A 20,950-nucleotide genomic window follows, 5' to 3' on the forward strand; every position below is an offset into this window, starting at 1 on the left:
TTATCTTTCAACTATTAATCGGACAGTTTTTGCTTCAATTCCCAGGTTCCAAGTACTAATAAGGTAAAAAATGGAAACAACCATCAGAGTGCTCTAAGACTTCAAATGGAAAAACACTACATCAATACATAACTACACATTACATGTCAAACAATGAGTCACTAACAAATAAAATAGGACAACTACAACACATGTCCTAATGGATGGGGGGTGAAGCGTGATGTGTGGGAGGCTACAAAAGGGGAGGCACTGTTTTGGGGTTTCTGATCACGAGGGCTTGGCCCAATTAATCGCTAGATTCCTGATTAATCGCTCGTCAAATCGATAAATCGGCCCAAATGATAAATATCAGATTCAAGGTATAATCTTAGCGGTCACCTATCGATAAGCGATAAATCGGTGAATCGGATGATATTTTGAACATTGGTATTCATGAGTACCTGTGCGGGAGCATTTGCATCCCTGGTCACAAGAGGAGAGAAAATCAACTAGCACCGATGCAAAGGGATGTAGGAGTAGCTGTTTTAGTTTACCACTATTCCGTAAAAAAATACCATTGATAAGATAATATATTTTTAGGTCATTAGGTTGGCGTGGAGTGGAGTATGATTACGGTGTAACATGTAGGATGTAAGCTGTAACTGTACCTGTGGAGGGCTTTCTTTGCCTTTTCCCCCTTTTATAGATAATACGCATGCTATGCGTATTCGAAAAAAAAAGAATGTATATGCGGTGTCAAAGTATACACCAATGGATGCTTAGAAGAGTGAGTGGAGAGAAAAATTAAGTTGACATGTCTACCTTAGCATCTAAATTGTAGGCGCTAGGGTTATTATATGCCATGTCTAGGTTTTTTCATGGAATTTCTGAAAATAGAAAAGAAGTTTTTTTGCAGGAAAGAAAACAAGTTATTTAGCCCAAAGAATGTGTGCCTAGTTGCAGCATAGAATTACTAGTGCGTTGTAAGTGCTTTGCACACGAATTGTGTGCAATGGAGAAATTATCTACAAAGATATATAGATTTTAAAAGTGGTTGATGATAAGTCTTTCACTTTGAATTAAAAACCATAAGGTAATCCTAAATGGCAAGTTTTCTTCAAGAGAGAAAAAAATTGGAGCAAAAACATGCAAGGGAGGGTCTAGAATAGAAGAGAAGACTGTGGACATACTACGTGTGATAAATATATTCTCCATGAGAAAGGGTGTACTAAGAGATATAATCATGAAAACTTCTAGTTAGTACACATGAAAAAATCTGATGTGAATAAGGGATATCAAACAACCAACAACACTCGGATTTCCACCTCACAGCCATCGGATGGAGTTCATTCAATTGCCTATATTCAAATTTATTCATATACTATATAGTGGCATAGTTTTTTAATTTTTATTGTCCCAAAATATATTTATCTGTCGATCCATATCTTCCACACTCCATTGCCTTTTTTTATCGATAATGACTCTGCTATAACTTTGCATGGTGTGCACCTTTGAATAATTTGTCATTTTCTTAATTCTCCATATGAGTGGTACTAATAGTACCATTTTCATGACAATAGTTGATAGCATGTATTTTCCATTTAGCTGGTGAGATGAATGAGATTGATTATGTCATCGAATCGCTTTTTCCCTTCTGTTGATGTGTGTGTCTGTCTTTGTACCTAAGTTTCGCAAACCTACTCTAGACTCTTCGATCCTAGGTGCAGCACGAGGATCAGGGGCGCAAACAGCAGTGAAGGATGAACCGACATAATGGAAGAGGTATATTGGAGCCTAACTGGTTTGATGCCAATATTTGCCATTGCCGATATTTGGTGAAACTAAAAATTGCCAAAAATCGGTAACTTTTCTGGAGAGTGGCAAGAGCCAATTAGTAGCCATCAATTGCTATTTGGCAACTTTTTAGTGAGTGGTAAGAACCAATTGGTAGCAAATCAATTGCTAGCCAATATTTTGGATTTGTCAATATATGGCATGCCAATTATTGGCCTCGCCAATTAAGCTTTTAATATACTACTAGTTTACCATAATCTTACCTTTTTCCAATTTTTTCGTGCGAGTTAGCTTGTTCGGATTTAATCTAGTTGCTACACTTATAGAGCACAATTATTTGTTGATCGTTATTTACTTTCATTGGATACATATAGTAGACTTTATGAAAAAAAAGATTATTTGAACTAAGTACACTACAACAAAAGGAGTTCACTGTAGAGGGAAGATCCAAAAAACTTCTTTTTAACAAGACAAAAGCAGTTCTCCATTATCAACCGCACAAATTCTACTCTCAATGACTCTTTTAGGAAATTGTGACACATTAATTAACGCTTGTTCATCTTTGCTTGCTCATATACCCCCAGCCCAACCCCCCACACACACCACATTCAGAAGTCACAAGATGAGTTTACAGTAAACTAATGCGCATTTGAGGACTTTTCACACCATGATTTCCTAGCCCTTTGGGGTACCAAAGAAGATGGGAAGGCAACATTATAGTCAATAAAGTGAGAAGGCAAATGATAAAACATATATAGTGGATGACGACCCACATGTTAGCGAAAAAGCACTTAACACAATGATAAAACATGGATATATCAATAGAGTCGAGTCAAAATCATAAAGTAAAGTGAGTGTGCGAACTGTGTACGGTGAGTTCCCGGGAAAAAAACTATATATATATATATATATATATATATATATATATATTATGGTGTAAGATAAGAATGGTTTCCTAGTTGTGGCCAACATGTAGCCCAGGACCACGTACATGTCAGTTAGACATGCACGTACAGAATGGCAAACCCTGAAACATCATTTGCACTATTCAAATCTGAACCGTAGCATAGCTATTGCAGAAGTACATTGTGGAATTAAAGGTGGAAAATGGAGATCTTGTTATGATTATTTTCTCAACTCAAAGGAAATTTGTTGTACGTGATATAAACTGCGAGAATAAACACAATTTCTTACTCGTATAATATAAGCTACTCTAGGGTTTGTCCATATCAAAGAATTAATGCGCGTGTGTACAAAGTGCATCTAGATGTACCATGCATGCGTGAATGTAGGTACACAGTTCCGTTTAGTACGTCAGATGGTAAAGCACAGAATACAAGTATGTACTATATTAACTACCTAGATGGTACACACGTATCATTCAGCCATGTACCTACCTATCAAGTTATGAGGTTGAAACTCACCCAATGCTAACTACTCCCTCTGTAAAGAAATATAAGAACGTTTAGATCACTACTTTAGTGATCTAAACGCTCTTATATTTCTTTACGGATGGAATACTATACATTTACATCGAATAAGGAACCAAGGGCGCGCGGAGGGGGGGGGGGAGCAATATGGATTCATGCAATTCTGAATGTTTTTGTCGAGAGATTAATCTTTGTTAGCTCGAAAGAACATCAAGGCTTAGCCAAAAAAAAAGCCTACACAGTTAATAATAGTTGCGGACATACAAATCCAGATTTCCCTTTTGAAGATGTGTAGGTATAAATCACTCCATCCTATGTGCAGTAAATTTAATTATGACAAAACTGTTCGCCTATGAAATACTCCCTCTGTCACACAACATAAGATCGTTTCTCAAGCTAACATGGCTTGAAAAACGATCTTATATTATGGGACGGAAGGAGTAGTATTTTAACAAAGTAATTCAAATAAGAAATAACCTAAAAGATGATACATAAGCACAAATATTACTGTGCTGCAGTTCTTTCAACGAACATCTAGAGATATGGAAACTACTTTTGGATATATTAACAAGAGTTAGCCATACCTATAAAGTACAAATTTATATTATCAGGTTATCATTTAATTTCAAGAATTAATATATACTCTCTGACTTACTCTATGAATATATAGTGGATTTATTCTAATAAAAAGAATATACTGATTTGTTTCAGAGATAACGTCAAAACTCCAATCCAAACCATTTGGAGCTAGTACAACAGTACACACAGTCAAGGAGGCAGATAGTCAAAAATATCTAGAATACTGTCCAGAGAGACTTAAATTCCAATCATGCATGTTTTAATGGTTTATAGACATAAATTCAAATTAAAATTGAAGCTACGTGTTTTAAAAAAATGAATCCTAAAGTTCCATCAGGAGTTACCACATTAACCAAGCAGCCGATCATATCCTCTTGTTACAATTTGGTTGTTTATGAAGGAAAAAAAGGTTATGGGATATATGAACAATGCATCTGATCATAAACAATACCCTTATCAGGGTAGCAGAAGGAATAGGATAGATTTTGTCCGTTCCCTCTCCATAAGAAAACCCTTTTTTCTCAACTATGCATTGAAGGGACAAGCAAAATCTAAGATAGTGATAGGTAAGAACTGTTTAAACAGGAATCTGAATGTGCTCTAGGCTCTTGCCTTCCATAGTTTTCAGGCAGAAAGAATAAACTGTGAAGCCTAACAAAGATAGCAAATTAACTTTAACCACAAAGAGCATATGTATTTCTTACTCCAGGTTGATGATTGATTGAAGGCATGCATGCATGATGGAAATATACGTGTGCATACATGCATATATCTAGCATCTCTACTACTCAAATCAGGAAAGGGACAAACCAAGACAAATCAAGCCAAATCAAGCCAAATCCAGTAATCCTAGCATGAACATGGAAAGAGAGCCCGGAACATCAAAGCATGGGCTAAAATAGGGGTTGCCAGATGATATTGAAACCATATATATATTTCTAGTGCCTGCCCGTCTTTCTTTTCTCTGCTCTTTTCAAAAGACTCCTCTCTTTCTTTCTTCTTTTGCATGGCTTTGTTTGTTTCCTCATCTATCTGTTGCCCCTTTGCAGTTTTCTACAGTGCTGCAAAAGTGAAGCTTGCTGCCCATAGCTAGCTGGTACTACATATCGTTCAAACTAGCACTACATGTCCTTGCATATTGAGGAAACAGCAAGCAGTAATTTTGTAATTTTTGTGACAATGCTAGCACAACAAGCCATAGCATATAGGAAAAAAATATATGACTTGCAATTGGACAATATATAGATCATATGGATGCTCAAGGACAAGTACACTTTTTAAAGCAAGACAAGTACACAAACACATGTTGTTCCTGTCTTTAGCTACCATGACAAAAAATCACTCAACTGTGCCTTTTTAGCTCTCCTAACAATGGGAACCACCGGCAGTAGTACATATCGATGAATGAAGCATTGCTGCCAATACAACAAGTACTTGTGGCTTAGTTAGCAAAGCTCTTTTCGCAAGAGCAAATTCTATATAGTTCGATGCTAGTTTTGTTCTTGCAAGTTTCTCCAATGCCAAAATGACTCGCTGGTCACTAGTTCACTACTACTAGCTAGAGATTCTCACGAGGAGCTAGCAAATTGAAACAGGCAGAAACAAAATCAAACAGCTACCAATTGATCTCAATCTAGAGAGAATTAACAGCAACGACACAAATTAGTACTCGTCACGAATGACCTTACTTGAAGTGAAACAAATGGAAATTAAGGAGGAGAGAAATCCTTTGCAAAATGCAAGAAGCCAATTGGGGAGGCAAGTAAAGAACAATGGCGGCCTTGGCGTAGTTGATGAACCAGCACTGCAGGCATCCCAAGAAGGAGAGAAGTTGCGCGGCGGCTAGCTAGCTCAGATGGATCACCTAGCTAGGGAAAACTCACGGTACAGTCACGGCATGATGAAGTGTGGCGACGCCGACGTGTCGCCCCCGCCGCTGCCGGACGGGCCGGGAGGCGGGCTCCCCTCGGACGACGGCCCCGCGGCGGCCGACGTAGACGACGACGGCTTCTTGCGCTTCTTCTTCTCGTAGCTGATCCCCCTGGCCCGCGCCTGCGTCTCGCGCACCTCGCGAAGGTAGAGGCGGACGGCGCGCGCGCCGAAGGGGTTCATCTCGGGCGTGCCGCCGTTCTCCTCGTAGGCGGCGCGGAGGCGGCCGATGAGCGCGTCGAGGGAGCCCCAGGCCTGGCGGAGCGGGCACGGGCATGGCGCCGGCGGGTTCGGGTGGCCGTAGAAGGGGCACACCGCCGTGTGCACCTTGGTCTTGCCGAACTGGTCCATGTACTTGAGGAACTCCAGCACGTGCGCGCCGCTGCACCGCGACAGCGACAGCGGCGGCCGGTGGTTCCTCAGGTACTGGCCGAACGTGTTCCAGTCCCGGCGCTTCTGCGACTCGTACCGGCTCAGCGACGGCGACGACCCTGACGGCGACGGGCCTCCTCCGCCACTGCCACCCGCCGAGGTCCCGGCGCCCCCCGCGGCGCCAGACGAGGACGAGCCGGCCCCAGACGCGCCGCCGACGCCACCGAAGATGCCGACGCCGGCGGGGCCGAGGAAGAAGTTGTCCTGGGGTGCACCGTCCCCGGCCGAAGGCTCCTGTCCAGGGATCATGTGATGATGGTGGTGGTGGTGGTGATGGTGGTGATCCATCCCTGCTAGCTCTCCTTCACTAGCTTCCCTGCGCATTGCGACATGGCCAACCAAGAAGGACGCATCATTTCTTGCTCCGATTCAAGCGAGCTCGCTAGGTCAGGAGATTTACGGAACATGGATCGATCGATCCAAGAGAGGAAGGAAGTGAAGGAGACGCGTTGAGATGCATATATACCTGAATCTGCTGGTTCAGCAGTAGTCTATCGATCGAAATCCGTAGCGCGTGTGCATGCGCGTGCTGGAATCTTGGAAGGCGAGTGTGAGCCTAGCGGCCGGTGGTGAGGACTGATCCAATCATGTGCCCACCCAAGCAGCAGCAGCAGCCCAAGATTGCCATGCTCAGGTGGTCAATCCATCCTGGAGAACCTGCAGAGAGAGAAAGATGGAGGGGGAGAGAGATGGGGATGGAGGAACAGTGGATGGCGCTGGAGGAGGTGAGAGGGAGAGGAGGAGGAAGGGGAGGGGGAGGGGGATGGGGTGGATGGGGGAGATAGGTTTTAACCTTTTAGCTAGGCGGTGTGGTGTGAGGTGGGGGGTATAGTGATGGTGAGAGGGGTGGTAGGGTAGGGTAGCTTTAGACAGGGAGAGAGTGGTGGCTAGGAAGGCAACAAGATGGCTCCATCATTTTTTTTTTCTTTGGTTTTTCTGTGGCTTTTCTTGGTTAGGTTTGAATTGCCTTCCTTATATGTTGTCAACTTTGAATTAGATGATGTATCTGGTCCTGTCTGGGAATTTTCCTACATTCCAAACAGGATCTAATTTTCCTAGTTATGCCTCATACGGAACATTGCAGAGGCCTCGCCGTTTATAAGAAACAAAGAATGTCGAATCAAATTGATTGTGTTCACTATCCTGCCATGGCTAAATTCACAAAAGATTAATTGTTGTGTATTGTTGAAATATGTTGTGTAAGGTGTGTGGCGCAATGTAAAAAATAGCACGCTATACCAAAATAGTGCCGCCGCTAAAATACGTCATTAGGTGCTATATCGTGCTATTGCGTGTTATTAGTAAGACATTATACACCTATTTATTTAGCGAGACGTGATTCAGAACGCTGTAGCGCGCTACTTTTTCAATGGTGTGGCGTGCGTATTTAAAATCTTAGGGTCGGTTTAATTGGGCTTGATCTCTATCTGTACAATCATGTACGGGGTGTCAATAGCGTGAAGATTAAGTCTTAATTACCAAGTCATAATCTCCATAAACTCTTCTGTCCTCGAGCCTTATATAACACACACCGTCCCTGTAGTAACGCATATGCTTCCACCAAATTTACATGTATCGACCGCTGACTTAATTTTGTAAAACAAAACTTGCTAGTATTCATCCTCAAAAAACATGCCTGAGGTTTTATCTCAAGTCAAGCTTCTTTGAATTTAAACTAATATATAGAAAAACTATCAATACTTAATATCTCCTAATAAATATAATACTTCCTCTGTTCACTTTTATAAGTTGTTTCAGACAACTGAAATTGACCTGTTTTACATGTTGTCTGAAATGTCTATAAGGTCTTATAAAAGTGAACAGAGAGAGTACTTAATAAATCCAAATAAATATTTTAAAAATACATATTTTAGGAGCAATATGTTGATGTACATTTGACAAAGATATATAAGTGTTGATGTTTTTCTGCAGACTTGGTCAAAGTTAAGTTTGACTTGAGGCAAAAAAAAGCGAAACATGCAAGAGAACTGCATGAGGAGGCCGTACTTACTTATGCATCTTGTGAAGAGTGTATGCATGTAATTCCTTCCATGCCCTGCATCTGCATGACATGACTGCAGGATAATCTGGAGTGATGGCCACTTCCTTCTTCTTTTTTAATCCTGCCATTGCAGGCTGTGGCCGGCCGGCCAACTAGGATGGGATGGTGCTTCCATCGGCGTTGCACGGGCACTGATAGAAAAATGAGGCACAAAGGAACAGCCCACTCATGTTACTACTGTAGACGACATGAAATATGGTACGCTGTGCACAAATATCATATACGTGTGTCCCTGGAATATACACGTACGTACATATATTGTATCCATAGTTTTGGAAACAGTAGGCCATTGACTACTGGTCAAGATTCCCTGTTCCACCTGACATCACCAATCCCATCTCATTACTATTTGTATTTGTACGTATATATATTTGGTCCCTGTTTGTTACAACAAAATTTCTCCCTTTTTAAGATCCGTTTACAAATAAAATATGAAATTTAGCAGCATTGCCGTCCAAAAACAAAGTGAATCCGATCACCCCACCCCATCAAACACATGCAAGAACTGTCATTTAGGCTTTCGTTTCGCTCTAACGGGCTTAACCTACAAACCTTCGGCAAACATTACATGCTAATGAACCCATAAAAAATTAGTACTCCCTCCGATTCAAATTAATTAACGCTGATTTAGTAGAAAAGCCCTCTAATCCATATTAATTATGGATGATTTAGTATAACATATGTTTATGCTGAATCAGTCGGCCGTGCATCAAAATACCGCCCCTTTCTTGTGCCAACCTCGGTGTGCTTCCCCAACACCGTAAGTACACACTCTCAATACTTTTGCAGTAACCTTCTTGGTCTTGGTCACCCTTCCAACTCTACATGTAACTTCCTCTCTCAAATGCCCACCGTAGCCTTATTCCCTTCACTATCTTGTCGACCTCCACTGGGAAATAACATACTCCATCAATTCTATGAACCTAAATACTAGCTTTGGCCCTGGCAGTTCTACCCCAAGGTTTCTATAGAAAATACTAGAGTCATCTCAAACCCCTCATCTTTTCATGATTCTACTCCTTCGACAACTCCTCTCTCTAGACAAAACATTTCAACCCAGTTCATATCGTGCTTCTCCTAAAAATGACACTTCTAGCTCGGCCCTTATCACTTCAAATCTGCCCCATGGAAGTCATTCATAACCTCTTAACCACTAGGCTTAAACCCATCATCCCCTCCTCATGAACAGTGACCACGCATGCTTCATCTCAGGGTTTTTTTTGCAATAGAACTTCTAAACTACTATCATGCCCAAAAGCTCCCGCCGAGGTGGTCAAGCAAGACTTTAGTAAAGCCTTCGACTCCATTGACTAGGATCCTCCTCATCTTAAAGCTCGTGGCTTCCTTTCGCGCTCGTATTCTTGGATCCACAAAATCCTCTCCACTGGTAAAATGGCTATCCTCCTCCATGAAGTCTATAGAGATAAGATAAACTAAAAAACCAGTCTTCACTAAGGGAATCCGCTCCCCCCCATACATGTATCATCGCCAGTAGCGGAGTCAGGAACATCACACGCCCCGTGCCAGCACCTATAGCTATAGTGTTCTACATTGTGCTATAGTGCTATAGTATCTATAGTGACGAAGTGTTTCTTCTCCACGCCCTAGGCGGAGGCCCGGGCTGCTTGGGTCCTGACGCCGCCCTTGATCATATCGTCATTGAGCACCTTTAGAGACTTTTCGCTAAAGGCCATCACAACCACCTTCTTTCCCACCCCCCTTAAAAACACTCTCCTATCACCCATCCTGCAGTATGCCGACGACATCCTAATTATTGTCAAACCTCCTTTGTAGCTCTTACCCTGAAAAAATTTCTAGATAATTTTGCCACTGCCACTGGCATAGCCTTCAACTTCAGCAAAACCTAGCTTCATCGATCCATCTCCACATTCCTGGTGATCTGATATATAATGTTACCTCTGCTCGGCCATGACATCTCTTCAATCTCAAATCCTATCTAGATCTTACAATATCTTCCATGAAATTCCACTCTTCTCCCTTTCTTCCCATTATTGCTAAATGAGAAAAATACCTAACTGGTTGGAAAGCTAAGCTTATGTCTAAGGGAGGTTGTTTAATGTTAGTTTTGTTGTCCTTGACTGTTTAGTTATCTATTTTATGGCATATTTCCTTGTCCCAAAATATGTGCTTCTCTCTATTGAATTAGGACAACTTGTTTTGGGTAGCAAAGAAACTTGTAACTGTGCTATTCATTGCCTAGAAAGGAAAAAATTGCAAGCCTAAAAGGTTTTGTGGTCTCAACAACAAAACCCTATCTACCCAAAAGACGCATGCTCCTAGATTTTTTTACAAGGTTCTTCACCCCTCTAGCCTCTCCTGCATTAAAGGTCTTATTGAAGAAAACTACCACTCAATTGAATCTCCTTGCTCTCACCCTTTCATACTTGTGGAAGTTTATTGCAATCAACACTTCAACCCAGAATAATATCAGTTTCACGCTTCATGGAAATGGGCGGAACACCTTTTTCCAACATGATGCCCTTCGTAATCCGTCCCTCCTAGACTTCACCTTCCCAAACTTGCTCTCCCATACACCACTGCCCCAGTCTTCTGCCTAACCTACGTAACCAGTCAACCTTTTTGTTCAAAAAGGAGAAGGCCCCGGCTTCTGCATCATCATGATGCACACATCCAAGATGTAATCGATCAACTTTTGTGGCCTAGTCCGTGATGCCTTCCTTCGCCTCTTTGTTGCAGGATTCTAGGCCATCGACTAGCGGTTCATTGTCGAAGGGCATGATTTCTCTCACGTTGTTTATAGGAGCTCACCCTCTACCACTATGAGGACCCAAATGTTGTTATTCTCTGGGGATCATGGTTCCCAAACAACACATATCTTGACCATAATGATGTGTTGCCTCGATGGCAGGATCATGTCAAGTCTAGGCACCACTTGTTATTCATCTGTTGAATATGATATGCATTGAACCTATTGAATCTTTTGATGATCTATAGTGTTCACCCTCAAATGAGATCCCGATATTTTGAGCCTAGACATTGTCGTCCCCATTTTTTCAAGATATAGTGAAAGTTTTATGGTTTTGCAGTGATCATTTTTAAGAGAAAAATGTGGTGGTGGGGTCTATGTTGGTGGAAGAACGGCAATGGGGAACAATGGTGGCCAGGTAGGATGGAGCTACAACTGAAGGAGAATGTCAAGAACAAAAAAATTGAATCCATGTGACTTTTCTTCCAAGCACACGTGTGTGTATTGAGATTTCTCAAGATATATAGACGATGTTGCACTATCACCGTATAAGGAATTACATTACTATAATGTTTTCTCCTGCAACTTCCTTTCAAAAACCTAGTATGGTTTGTCATGTTGTTGACACATTTTCTTGTACTGCCCACAACCTAATATATGAGCTTTCTAGACATTGACCTGCGGTCTTCAAGATGGTATTTTGGTCATCAATTTATGCACGAAAATCCTTCCTCGCATAAAAATTGTTTGTTAATAATTCTAGTAATATCATTTATGATGTTTTGGGTGCCGTGACATTTTCATTATAGATGGCCAGACTTTTTTTTAGGAACTGGCAGGAGCAATGCATTTCCGTTTAGGCGAGAAAGAGCATTTGTGTACAGTAGTGTGTTACTTTTTTTAGGCCCTGTTGCAAATCTGATGTTAGATTTTCAAACATGGAAAATTGGACGTATTTTATGCAAAATAACGTGTCGCGAGCCTGGCAATTCCCTTCAGCAAGCATGGCAAATCATGGCATGTTAAGTTTTTTTTTACCGGGATTTGCTGTACTTGCATGGCAAATCCTGGCATGTTAGCTTCTTTATCGGGATTTGCTGCACTTGCTGAAGAGAATTGCCATGCTCGTGACACGTAATTTGCCATAACAATGTTTGATTTTCCATGCTTTAAAAAGTAACGCCAAATTTTTAGCATTTCCCTTTGGGGGGTGGGGGGGGGGATAGTGCCAAAATGGTATTTTTGATGTTTCAAAAAATTCCTAAAAGCATTCACCATGTTCATGTGGATGTATACACATGTGCAAATTCTGATGATGAAATAAGTAACCATGTGAGTTACACAAAAATGATAAAATCGTGATTTTGGAAAGATGAACAATGCATGCATTATTCACTATTCATAAATCATATTTCTTTTTTCAATTTTATATAGCTCACATGTTTACTTATTTCATCACCAAACAATACACGTGTAATATACATCCATATCATCATGTACGATTCTTGTCGGATTTTTTTAAAAAACTCAGAGTGTGATATTAAAGTATTTAAAATAAGGTGCTAAAAAATCCACCCTGTTTTCATTTTAGATCAAACTGTTTTTTTAGAAGTGAAAAAAATGGAAGGGGATCTAGCTATGTCCTGGACGATTTAAACCACTCATTCTGGTATTAGATCTGTTGATCATGGGCTAGGGCAGGAGACATATTTAATGCGTGGACAGAATCTAATCTCTGTGTATCTGGACCCAATAAATAAAGGGGCAGTAAATTAAACCAGCAGTGTACTCCTCCTCCTTCCTCCTCCTATGAATGAAGCGACTGGAATTGAAGCAGAGGAGACCAGCGAATGTGTGAAATGCCGGGCAGCAGGCGAAGCGACATGCGCCCGGCTCAATAATTCTCCTGGACGTGACAGGCTAATAAGCTAGGAAAATTTTTCCACTTGGAATTAATTACAACACGTCAACAACAAGTGACTCCCACAACGGTCGTCTTCTCTGCAGGTGGGCCCATGCGTCGACCACACATGCATGCATGTTCAAGGAACACGCACTCACTCGATCACCCACCACCACTCTCTCTCTCTTGATCAGTAGTAGTACTGTCGCTTGTCAGGAGAAAGAGTTTGAAAGTCGTTTGGGACGACCCGGGGGGGGGGGGGGGGGGGGGAGGACGACAGTGACAAGTGAAACCGGTAGTAAAAAATTTCTTCCGTTTGGAATCGACCGGCACGAGAGACGGCGGCAGCGGGCAGGATACACACTACAGTGGTGCGCTAGTACCCCTCCTCGATCCCAACCTACCTAAGCTAAGCTAGCTAGATCTGGCCATGTCCTCTCCCGACCTCACTCACTACATCCAAAACCCTAATATTTCCTTGCCCCTCTCTAGCTCTCACGCAAGTAAATAAAACGAATCATGCATGTACACGTACGATGCCAAACCAGATAGCGAATTCGATCTCATGCTAGCTGATTGGACGGCTAATCCACGTCATGCATGTTTCACTTTCGAAAGTGGGGGCACAGAAGAAAGTAAAGAGGCGACGGCTACGTACACTGTAAGCAGTTGAGCAGACATGATTGGTCGCAGTCCAACAATCAAATCATCAAGTAACATCAAAGGAGGGGGGTAGAGAGGAACCAGATATATTTTCCGTCCTCTCCTCTGGGGCCGGCCGGAACGCCGACCGGTCGATCGGTATCCGGCCGGCCCGGGGCGTATCATGGAGTTAGCTAGCTAGCGGCAGGCGGCCGGTGGATCGGCACTGTTGCGGCGGGGGCCGCGGGAGATGCTCCACCGTATGCACGGCGACGAAGACGACGCCCGCCAGGATACATGCATCCTAATCAGTCAAAAAGGCCCCGGAATGATTAGGGAGAGATGGCGTGAACTGTGAAGGATAGAAGTGGTAGAATACGCCTTGCACGGCTGGGGAGAGGGGCAAAAGATAGGCAGGGATGGGCGACGTTTGTTGGTTCGTTCCAATCCCCACTCTACCTAGCTCTTCTTTTTCTTTGTTCTTCCCTTTACTGTTTGCATACGTGCAAACGTCTGTGCACCTTGGTGCCCACTACTCCCATACATTTACGCTTTTGAATAGCAGGAATAATGTGAGTAGTATGCAAGTTACGTAGATTTATGGTTTCGCCGTCAATGTTGACCAAAGAATAACTATTTCGAAGTGTATTTAGTGCACGTACTAGGCCTTTTTGGTTATTGATCGGCCAGTAACCAGACTGCCTTCTGAGCCAAAATTTTCTAGTGTAAATAAAGTTCACAACATATGAAATGCTGCCATTTTGATTTTGTTTTCTTAAGATAAAATTAAGGGCACGAGCCTCTTATAGGATCCTACTCCTCCTCCCCCTCTTCCAACTTTGCCCCATAAAGAAAACCGTGATGTGTAATATATGTGGAGTACTTTACCATGGTACATTGTGAGAAAGATAGAGTTGCAGGAAAAAAAAAGTGTGGCACCATGCGTACATTTCTTTATAAAATGGTTAGTTGCACGCAATTTTTAAATTAAAGTTGCATTGACTACCAAAAAATATTCGATGAAGAAAATCATGCTAGTAAATTACATGATGAAGTCTATGGATGTAATTTGTGTTATAAAATATTATTTGGTATGTGCAAAAGTAAGTATGTACTGTATATTTTTCCGCATGGGTCATAAACTTTGGGTCATCTTACATAAATGATCATGTTCTGATTTCTTTTAGGTTTTCCAGAAGAGTATTTTTTTATTGAGACAGCTCATAGTATTTTTATAAATTTTCACGAGTTTACAAAGTTAGTGATAGAGTTGGCAATAGTTCAGCTCTCCACAAAAAATAGCAATAGTTCCGCCATAGGCAACAGTGAGAAGCAATGAAGAAAATATACATCAACTAGACCTAGAGTGAGAGTTATCTAAAAGACTTGACCCATGCCTCAAAGTCTATGTATTTTGCCTCTGTGCCCTAAAAAGTATCCAGTTGACCTCCTCCTTGAACCACTTCCTACAAGCACACTAACCTTGAGGAGTGCATTGGAAGATAAAATCATTGCGGGTGTTCCAGATGGCACATGCTATGAAGATGACCAATTCAAGAAACAAGGAAATTTTAAGGGAACATCTAACTGGTTTATTATCTCCTGAATGCCATTGCGCCCTGGCTCCTAATCAGGGCAAAGATAATTACAACAGTGTTTATGGGTAGAATGTATACGGATATAAGTACAAACAAAACAAAAAAGGTCAGGATGGCATTGAGCTAATTCAAAACAATATTTATGGGCAAAATGCAACTATAGTAGTGTTTATGTATCCTCCCGCCCAAGCAGACCTGAGCCCAATAGGTGTTCCCATACGATAACACAGTGTTTACAGAGTGGTTGTTATGGATCAATAGCTCCAGAAAGTAAAAACTAAAACAAGGCAAATTGTCCGATTGCAAACACATCTCCTTAATTTATCAACATGTCCGCACGGGAGCATAGATGACCTCCATCATCTCATAAATGAAGGTGGCTTGTCTTGTCATCCTAGCTTATATATCTGGAAGGGAAGATCCCCATGAGAAAATGACGTTTGTGTCAATTGATAGTGCTACGTATTGCCCTCGCTCACCGCTCAAAATATTGGTTCTATCTTGATGCAATGAAGGCGCAATGTGCAAGAGGAGTCTGATTGAAAAGTCAAAATACTTACCAATTATAGCTTGTGGTTTAGAACTTTGATGGCTGTAGCCATCAACGCATACGATATTTTGGTGTGGTTAACTTTGTGTGTGAGGAACTGCGGTCCTATCTAAATCAAGAAAACGACTGGCTGTCTGTGGCTGCAAACAGGTTCCTTATGATGTGTATCTGGCAAGTTAATTAACTTGGATGTGTATGGAATCTGGTGACAGTGATAGGGACTAGCAGCCTCGTCAATGTAGCACCCAACTAGCCAATAAATCGGTGAGGGGGACAAGACGGTCTCGGCCATTGACAGAATCGATCAATAATGAACACATCATCATGCACATGTGTCCTCTTGTCACATCAATATCCGCTCGTGGATGCCATCCATCTACTCCTTGGACTAGCAACAAGGATAAGCCACATGCATGGTGTACATATATAGTAGCTGCGAGGAGAGGAGACACGGCACGTACGTGTACGTGCGTTACACGAGTATAGGTTAGCTACATAGCTGTAGTGAGCGAGTTCCTGAGTAGTGTACGTCTGCATGCATGCATGAGTAAATGGGATTGTTAACATGCATGCATGCTTGGTCCTGGGCGGCCAGGGAAAAGGCGCGCGTCCGGATTGCTGAACAACGAATGGGAGCTGATCGACATGGATGAGCAGTAGTGGTACGTAGTGTGTGGTGTAGTCCGAGAAGACATGGGTAAGTAGTGGTAGTGGTAAGCTTAAGCTACTCTACTACACTACACTACAGGGTGGCTATGTAGGGGATTCTGTATGTAAGCAGCACACAGCATATAGTAGGGGTAAAGGAAGAAAGGTGTGGGAGGAGGGATGGGGATGGCCATGACCATGGCCATGGTAGGCAATCAAGCGGAGGAGCAGTGGAGTTTGGCGAGCCATGGAATGTCTGTCCAAATAAAGGAAGGCATGCAGCTAAAGCGCGAGGCCCAGGCCGCGACTGTAGAGCAAAGTGGCTACCTAGCCGAGAGGCTAGCACTCTACCACCACCACCACCATCACCACCACTGGCGCAGCATGCATGCATACGACTGACCAGTAGCATAGTACTTGAGTTAGGCGCGCGCGTACATGGCAATGGCATGCATACGAGTGCCTCTCCATCGCAGTTCATGGCCATGGCCATGGCGTTGGCGCGCCGGCCATGCATACCCACACGGTCACACCACGACCACGATCCCACTCACTCGCAGGTCACAGCTGGAGTAGCTTGCTAGCCGGCCTGGGATTGAGCGCCGTGCATGCGCACACGTACAGTTTATGCCCTGCCACATTTGACCATTTGCCTCTCCACGGCCACCTGCATCCCCGTTGGCGTTGGCGTTGGCGTTGGCGAGTATGTGCGCAAGTACGCTTGCGAGCCGCACCCTATCATCATTAATCAGAGGAAGGATGCAGTTGGCTGGCTAGCTAGCGGCCGGGCTGGGCAGGAGCTGCGCCTACAAAGGTTAGGCTGACACTGTGCTTGCACAGCGGCGGCTCGATCGGCTCCGTCCGGTCAGGCAGGCATGCATGCACATGCATGCGAGCGGGCGACAGACAGCGCCACCTCCTCCTCTGATTCAGATTCTGATTCTCGCCACGACTAGACAGCCCAGCCCAGCCCAGCCCAGCCCAGGGGTGCGCGCGACGGACGGACGGCTGTAGCTGTTCGCTGTAGGATCATCCATGGATGTGACCGGCCGAGTAGATGTGTAGGAGTCCTCTATCTATGTTGTTGTTGGTGTTGTTGTAGTACGTTGAACATATTTGGGCCGGTCAAAAGGTGGCCGTTTTGGTGGCGGCCATATGATAACAAGTGTGTGCCTGTACGTACGTACGTACGTGTTTGTTTATTTGTTTATGTGCGTCGACGTGTGGATGGGGCCGGCGGCCAGCACGACACACATACACACCATGTGTAGGCGTACGCCGACTTCACTGTGGCCTTAAAAGGCCGGGGCCTACGCGCGCACAGTGCGTCGCCAATCATCCACTCCATTCATCGGTCGACCGGAGGAAGAAGTCGCGGTGCATGCAGCGAGCCCAGGCCGGCACGCTCCGTGGCTCCGTCGCTGTACGTACGCCCCGCCACGGCCGGGGACCAGGGGAGCGCGCGAGCCCGGCCGGCCGGGCGGTCAGCGCCGTGCTCCCTCGCTGGCCGCATGACCCTGCCTGCGCATCATCGGCGTCGTCCCATCCGTGAGGACTGAGGACCATGGCTAAACTTAGACGGTAACATCGCCAACAGTGCCCTAGGTACGTAGGGGGCTCGCCGTCTCGGTGTGAGGGGGAAACAAACTTGACGATCAGATGCGGGCCGGGGGACAAACTCCTCAGGCATGCATGCATGCCATGCGCCCACTGCCTCGCACGTTCCACGTGTAAGCGTACGCACGTACGCACGTACGTACGTACGAGTATGATCACTGCCGGCCGGTCTCGCACATCGCCGTGCCAACTGCATGCCAAGGTAGCTAGCCACGTCGTACGTCGTGGCTTATTCGTACGTAGAACCATCATGCGGCGCGAGACCAGGAGCTGTACGTAGAACCATCATGCAAGCCCGATTGTCACACACCTCGCGGATCAGATCGATGAGGCCACGCATGTATAACATGCGCGTCCGTCCGTGCGTGCACCGGCCGGCCCACCCATGCAAGCGCACAGCGGCACACATGCGCCCATGCATGGCGTTGGCGTTGGCATTGGCGTTGGCATGGACACACGCATATGGTCCAGATATACGCGGCCGGGCGGGTGATGTAGACTAGTCGCGGCCTCGGTTTCGAACTACTGCGCGCACTATGCATGCGTGCTTGCTGCCTGTCCCGTGCACGGCGCTGCCGGTGAACAGTGTCGGCCGCGCCCTCCCTGCGCCCTAACAATAGTGGAGCTAGCCCGGCCAACCCCCGGCTAGCTAGCTCCGTTCGTTCTGCTTTAATTCCAAGATGAGTTTCAACAGTTGCTCTTTCTCCGGCCGTGCCGTGCCGTGCTTGGACTGGACCAGCTGCCACACCGCCCATGGCTCACGGGGAGATTTTTTACACACTTCGCGGAGTAGCAACGCAAACATGGATGATTAGGATTGGATTTAGGAGGTGGGAAGGGCCCACCCACCCCTGAAAAATTGCTTTCTTCCCACTTTCTGTTGGGTTTCGTCCCATTATGTATGCATGCATGTCCATGTCTGAAACTCAAGGAAGGAGAAAGAAACAATTAAAGCTAGGCGACTAGACAAAGTAGTGGTCTCTTCACAAAAAAATTGAATTTTTTAAAAGTTTTCTAGTATTAGTTTTTAATTTATTGTTCACCAGGTGCAGATAGGCCCGGGCTCAGAATTGGATATTCGTTTTTGATAGAGGCGTTTTAGCTCCCAGGCTCAATGAGCCCGGGATTGAACAAAATATTGCTTAAATTTATAAATAAATCCAAGAAATTCCAAAAAAAAATGAAGAAAGATGACTGAGTTCATAGTGGCCAACCTTTGCCTCGCAATTGAAACAGTTCCCCGAGACCAACATGTACCAGATAAGTTCCTTTGGCCGGCTGATCCCTCCACCAGTTACACGGCGAAGTCGGTTTACAAGAGGTTGTGTATAGGTCATGAGCGATCTCCTACAGACGGGTGCATTTGGAGGAGTTGGGCATCTTTGAAGTGTAAGATCTTTGCGCGGTTGACAACCAAATACCGCCTGTGGACGTCCGACCCACGTGCGAGACACGGGCTGTAGGACGACCCGTCACCCTACTACCTTTGCCTACAGGAAGAAGACAACGTGGATCACATTTTCGGACATTGTGTCTATACGAGGGAAGTTTGGCATGGGTGTGCTGACAGGCTCCAAATCAATATCAGCATCCCCTCCACCACCGACACGTTCCAGGATTGGTGGTTTGGGCAAAGACTACACTTCTCCGGAAAATCGCGAAGAGGGTTCGACTCTTTCGTGATAGGTACCTCTTGGTTGATATGGAAGCAGCGGAATGCGAGGGTCTTCAACAGACAACAACAGCAGAGGGCGGTGCGACAATTGGTAGACATGGCCTTGGACGAGGTGAAAGAGTGGAGGGACGCAAGATTTGGAGTAGGTGGTTTAGATCGTTTTGTGAGAGAGTGACCTTTATTTCTCTTTGGTGTAAGGTGTCAGTGTGCCTGTGTAGGTGTTCGCACCCACAGTAGGCTCTTGTAATTAAACCTTCTCCCTTCTATAAAATTAAGGTACGCCATTGGCGTACTCTCGAGAAAAAAAATGTCAAAGCATTTGGATGTCAGGGTAGCTCTTAACAAAAAATAATAATGAGACAAACCGAGCACATTATATATCAGTTTTGCTAAGTCTCAGTCGACTAAGACTTAACGAAGTCTAAGTCGATGATATATCCATAAGATCTTACGTTGAGATTCGTGCAAAATTTTCTTTTCAGTTTTTTTATTTTTTTCTATTGCATGTTATGTCACTTGGCTAAGACTTGGTTAAATCTTAGTCGATTGAGACCTAGCCACACCCATTATATATATCCGTGAGTGCGTTCGTTCTTCTTCTTCTTTTTTTGCGGGGAATGTTTCGTTCTTCTTCTTTTCTTTTGATGACATTATATATATTCTTTCCTAAGGACACACACTGAGACTGAAACTGGCTACCACCGCTGCCGCTAGAGGGTACCATGCACCGTTGCGGCCGTATCAAAATGGGGCAGCTTTAATCAGTGCTTCACACCACACACACAGAGTCACAGACACAGCCAGCCAGGCCCTGGGAGCGCAGCGCAGCGCAGGACGAGGAAGCAGGGGCACGTGAGACTGGCCAACTAACCGTCCAGTCGCCCAGATCCGACGGCCCCCAGACACCAAAGCAGAGACACCGGCATGGATCAAGGAGTGCGTGGATCACAGGCTGAGTGAGCTATGCGTGTTTACTTCCTTACCTTGGCGGCCGGCCAGCACAAGGAACAGAAGCCGATCAATAATGGACTGCGACTGAGCTGACGAGGCCATCGACTCCATTGCTTTGCTTTCTTCATCACGAGGAAAGCTGCAGGTTGCAGCCGCAGTCCTGGCGCGCAGAGCCGTATTGCCAAATGCCAGCCGGCCAGCCTCTGCTGCAGAGAAAAAGAAAGGAGAAAAGGCATCAGGAATTACCATGATCCATGAAGTGCCGGTATCCTTTTCATATCCATGATAAAAGAGATGGTAATCGACCAGGGGATGGCAGCATGCATCCAGACCGTGTTAGATGCACCGAAGACTGATACGAGCACAACGAAATCAGAACAGTATCAACGGACCGCTGCAGCCTTACACGCTCACTGACGAGTGACCAACCGAA

General features: G+C 44.5%; 1 protein-coding gene across 1 annotated transcript; it reads right to left on the minus strand.

Annotated features, from left to right (window-relative positions):
• Positions 1 to 5,037: 5,037 nt before the first annotated feature.
• On the minus strand, positions 5,038 to 6,900 carry LOC125512928 (protein G1-like6). The gene is made up of 2 exons (XM_048677989.1): positions 6,610 to 6,900; positions 5,038 to 6,459 (listed from the first exon to the last, which is right to left on the minus strand). The coding sequence occupies exon 2, from the start codon at positions 6,429 to 6,431 to the stop codon at positions 5,673 to 5,675; it is 759 nt and encodes a 252-aa protein (XP_048533946.1). The 5' UTR covers positions 6,432 to 6,459; positions 6,610 to 6,900; the 3' UTR covers positions 5,038 to 5,672.
• Positions 6,901 to 20,950: the final 14,050 nt, after the last annotated feature.

The sequence above is a fragment of the Triticum urartu genome, chromosome 6 (assembly GCF_003073215.2).
Source record: "Triticum urartu cultivar G1812 chromosome 6, Tu2.1, whole genome shotgun sequence".
NCBI lineage: Eukaryota > Viridiplantae > Streptophyta > Magnoliopsida > Poales > Poaceae > Triticum > Triticum urartu.